This window comes from Belonocnema kinseyi, chromosome 6, assembly GCF_010883055.1.
Source record: "Belonocnema kinseyi isolate 2016_QV_RU_SX_M_011 chromosome 6, B_treatae_v1, whole genome shotgun sequence".
Lineage (NCBI taxonomy): Eukaryota > Metazoa > Arthropoda > Insecta > Hymenoptera > Cynipidae > Belonocnema > Belonocnema kinseyi.
The window spans coordinates 4,366,757-4,372,056 of NC_046662.1; the positions used below are offsets into that span (position 1 = coordinate 4,366,757).

The 5,300-nt window shown below is 28.2% G+C and overlaps 1 protein-coding gene across 1 annotated transcript in view; it reads right to left on the reverse strand.

Moving 5' to 3' along the window:
* Positions 1 to 1,249: 1,249 nt before the first annotated feature.
* Positions 1,250 to 5,300, reverse strand: part of LOC117175662 (DNA-binding protein K10-like) — a 9,250-nt gene continuing 5,199 nt past the window's right edge. Inside the window, exons 2-3 of the mRNA XM_033365388.1 lie at positions 2,396 to 2,587; positions 1,250 to 2,262 (exon numbers count right to left, since the gene is read on the reverse strand). Coding sequence (XP_033221279.1) covers positions 2,140 to 2,262; positions 2,396 to 2,587 — 315 coding nt within the window. The 3' untranslated portion in view covers positions 1,250 to 2,139. The remainder of the gene's footprint in view (positions 2,263 to 2,395; positions 2,588 to 5,300) is intronic.

Sequence of the window (5,300 nt, forward strand, 5' to 3'; positions counted from 1 at the left end):
CTTAAAATCGTTTAAAAAACGGACATTTTTTTAATCTCTTCAAAATGCTTGATTATTTTACAATATCCTAAAATATTTCAAACCTTTTAAAATCCCTTGAAATTATTCAAGCCAATAAGAAACTTCTTAGAACCTTTTAAAATATCCTAAAACTTTTAGAAATAGTTTAAAGTATTTGAAAAACTTTAAAATCCTATGAAATTCCTCAATTCTTTAAATTCGATTCAAATATTACAAGATTCCGCGGAATCTGATATTTCCTGAAGTCCTTGAAAATTTCTTAAAATATCTCGAACCTTTGAAATCCCTTTACACATGTTTAAAGTGACTTTATCTTTAAAAAGAGACTGTGGTAAGGTAAAGACCCCAGTTAGTGACACTATTAGTTTTTAAGAGTACAAATATTAGCTTTTCAATTTTGTATATGCTTCAATCACGAGTTTTGTTGTAAGTAAAAATGAAGTTGTCATTATCTAACACTAAAAGCATGACGACAGCAATGTCTGCCTTGCTTACTAATAATTATTTATGTTTTGTGTTTCATATGAGTGGAAGCGTTAGTGACACCTGTGATACACTGCTTTGAAAATTATTCCCCGGACATATTTATATGCAATTTAATATTGAAGCATGCTACTTTCTACTAAGCCTTAATTTACATTTGATTTCAATTAAATTTGTTAATAAATAAATTAATCCAGAGTGTAACTCATTGGTCGCATGTCACTGAGGTCTTCGCTTAAGTCCTGATTTTTCTTGATAGTTACTTAAAGAGCCCCTTAAGAAACTTTCTGACTTTTGCCATTTTTTTAAAATCCCTGACCAATAAAATTCCCTGTCTTTTCCATGATTACCAGATTTTCTTTGTCTTGCGGTCACCCTGAGCATGGATGGCTCAGTGCACACAAAATTAAGGTGAAACCGCGAATGGTTCATTAAATCAGTTATGGTTCTTTAGACCGTATCAGTTTGATGTGCAAAAAATCAGAGACAAATTTGCGATTAAACCGCATGACTCTGACATAATACTTATCGAAGCTCCCTGGTTGATCCTGCTAGTAGTAATATGCATGTCTCAAAGTTTAAGTCATTAATGTCTCAGTGCACGCCAAATTAACGTGCACGACTCATTAAATCAGTTATAGTTACTTGGATCGTACCAATATTTATTTATAGTGGCATGTAATGTCCAATTCTAGAGGTGGGGGTTCAAAAATGGTTACCAAACTAGGTAAACTACGATCAAGTCGATTCTCATCATCTTTATTGAACTTGAATAATTTACATATAACTTAACAAAAAGCGGGTGGAAAAATTGGTTATTATGCGAGTACATTCATTAAATTTGCATACACATTTGATGAGTATTTAAGAAAATTCATATAAAAGAAAATAACTTAATGAGTCACGTCTGAAGAAAAAAACGTAAATGAACAACTACGTTTTCTGTAATTTTATTCTCAGTTGAAGGCCGTTTTGCGCTTAGCTTGACGGAATTGTAAATTTGTATATTTATTGTCAATTGCCATGAAAATTTTAGGCCTAGTGCCGTCACTTGCCTTTGTAGTTTTAACTCTCAACGAATCTATAAACTTAAAAATATTCAGATTGTATTTTTAAAATAAAATATTATTATTGTTAATTTTACGAGATCTTTTTTCCATTTATCGATTTCAAAACGCATAAACGTCATTTTGGAATTGGAAGTTTCCAAGGCAAAAGCGTTTCAGTGATGAATTGAGGCATAGAATTTTTGTTGTAAACAGTCATCCAGTTTTGAAAAACTATTATCGTTTTGAGGATGATTTTAAAATTTTACAACAAAAAATAGCAATAAGATTAAATTTAAGAAAAGATATTTAGACTAGTAATACCAATATTTTGTAAAGATTTTAGAAATAAATTCACTCAATAATAAATTACATCTCATTCTTTCAAGCAATGTCATAAGATTTTACATGATACAATAGGGCCGGCATCAAAAAGCTTTAGTGTTGAATTTCTATCTTTACGCACACAGCACTCTTATTTTCTATATAAAAAAATATATTTACAAAATAACCCCCTCTATTCAATAACTAATTGGCGGATGAAAATTTCACTTTTTACAACTGAGGAAAATGAAAACTTCTATTTTAATCATTCTGCGACTGCAACTTGCACTTTTTCTGGGCATGGAACCTGACCGTTTGCTGACTCTTGAACTTTTTCAACTTTCGACGATTCCTGATTCAAGGTAGCTTTTTGTACTGGCGTTGTTGCCTACAATTTTTGTTATGAACATTAAGCCTTTTATTAACACTAACGAGAAAGTTAAAGAATATGTAATACTATTTCGAAAAAACTAAGCAAACTAGAAAAACAAATAAAGAAATAAAAGGAAATATACAAGTACCTTATTTTCAGACTTTTTCTCACTAACGTTTTTCGCGTCTCTTATCATCCGCGTTACTTTATTCCGCAAATCTTTAAATTCCTCCCATTCCTTGCTATCTTTACTTTTTTTCGCTTTCGCGTAAAGTTTGTTTTTCTTTTGGATTTCACTCCGTATTTCAACAGTCATCCACGGTTTTTTTAAATCAATTTCCTAAAAAAACAAGTATAAATAAGATATTTTTCTGCTCTTTCAATTTTGATAATACCGCCTAGATATTACTCTTGGGTGTTTGAAATTTAAAAAACGTATTTCAATGGGAAAATTGTACCAATAGACGCAAAAAGTATAAGTGTTTATTTTTTTTTTTTTTTGAAGAAAATATTGAATTTTGAAATCTGGGATTGGGTGCGCTACTTCTGATTTTTATTGTATATTCTTAAACTATTGACTTAAGAAAATAGAAACAAACATATGCAACTTCTACAAGGGATCAATTCTCAAGCCAGGAAGGTGAATTTTCAACAAAATAGACAAATTCTTGACCAAAAGTATTGAATTTTTAACCAACTACTAGAATTTTTAATTTAAAAAATTAATTTCCAATAACAGAAAAACGAACTTTTAATTTTTTAGTTAGATTTTCAACCATAGAAATGAGTCATTAATAAAAATTAATTTCTAAGAAAGTTTTTTTTTAAGTTTTAACAAAGAAAGATTTTTCAGTCCTGAAAGGAATTTTTTTCACATGATTTGGAATTTATAAGCCAAAAAAGATGCATTTTTAAGCAAAGAAAGGAATTTTCAAATAAAACTGAATGTTCCATCAAAAAAATTAATTTTAACAAATATTTTCAACTATGAACCAAATTGTAAGGTTTTAAATGTCAATCAAACAGTTACAGATTTAACAAAAATGGATGAAATTTGTACAAAAAGAGATAAACTTTCAAGCAAATAGACGAATTTTCAAGTAGAAAATATACATTTTTAACAAAAAATGAAAGTTAAATTTTCAGTTGAAAAAAAAATTTTAACTAAAAAAAAATGAATTTTCAACCAAAGAGAGGAATTATTAACTAAAATGATTATTCTTGAAAAAATTAATTTTTAACAAAGTAGTGTGAAAACAAAATTAAGAAAAAATATTAATTTTAAATCAAATACCCAGTTGAATTTTCAACACAAAATAAAATTTGTAACAACAAAAAAATCAAATTTTTAACTACGTACAATTAATTCTTAACTAAAAATATGCTAGCACTTTTAAAAAACGAGAAAAGGGGGAAACCTGTGAAGCGTGCAATAAATATAAACTTTTGATAATTTAAAGGCTAAAGGATAATATTTTTATTTTTATTTAATATTTTTGCGCAACATTCTAAGCCCTGATTCGACGAGACCAGAAAATTGGTGTTCAATTGGACGGATTAATAAGGTAAGTGTAAATTATAAAACTAATTATATTTTGAGATTTATAAACAGTTTTGTCACTGAAATATAAGAAAAATACAATTTTATTAGTAAATTGCAATTAAAACTTTTAAAAATGAAATTTTTTCAAGTGTTTAAACTGCATAAATTTACAAATTGGGAGCCTTTTAATTTTAAATATTTTAATTCTGAAGGGATTTGATTGGCATTACAGGTAAATAGCTTTAGGTCAAAAGTGAAAAGGGTACATGTTAAAAAACCCAGCGGACACTGGTACATAAGTGTGATGTAACTGTTATATAACGGTGATGTAACTATAATGTAACTGTAATATAACTGTAACGTAATTATTATGGAACTGTTATATAACTGTAATGTAACTATTACATTAATGTGATGTAACTGTTACATAACTGTGATGTAACTGTTACATAAATGTGGTGTGGCTGTTATGTAACTGTTATGTAACTGTAATATAATTAGTATGTAACTGTTATATAACTGCGATGTAACTGTTACATAACTGTGATGTAACTGTTATATAACAGTTACTATAACAGTTCCTATCATTCTATAACCGTTCAGCAATAAACCTTTAATATTGCTACGGTTTTGCATGATTCGTAATAATTCCGAAAAAGTGTTACGAAAATTTGTAACAGTTATGTAGAAAATATGGAACTCACTACATAAAATATGTGACAGCAATAGATAACTATTACATCACACATATTCTGCATTATCATCAAACTACGTTATTTTCATTTCCGTTTACCATATTTTCAATACAAATATGTATACATATAATTTAAAAAAAAAAGGTTTTCAAAAATCAAATTAACAAAAAAAAGTTATTCCTTCTCATATAATTAAAATGTTCTTAATATTTTTCATATTTTTATGAAAGGGTCGTAAGAACAATTTTTTGTCACAAGTTTTAAAAAAACACCCGTAACATTTTCAGTTTAAAAAATATATATTCAACCAGTGATGAAGTTTTAGATAAAATGACGAATCTTTACCTGGTGGAGTAAATCAATTTTGAAGAAACAGAAAAAAAAGAATTTTTAACAAGAGTTTAATTTTTAGCCAAAAAGATGCATTTTTAAACATTAATTTTCTATAAAAAAATACGATTTTTCAACAAAATCGATGAATTGTTAAGAGAAAACAAAAATTTCAACCAAATAGTTGAATTTTGAGCTAAAAACATCAATTTTCATCCGAATACAAACCTGCAAACTGATGCCAAAAATTGTATACATTAACTGCTGGGATTTTTGTGCTCTTTCTTTATTTTCCAATGACATTTAAATCGCTTTTGTAAAATTAACCCTCATATAAAAAAACAACACCCTGTAATGAAAACACGTTTTGAAAAAATTCGTTATCTACGAGGGTAGTTCAATAAGTCCTTAGAATGACCAACAGATGGCGCGCGAATCGCTCCAAATCATCTGTTTTCAGTCAGCACCACTTCCGACTAGATATA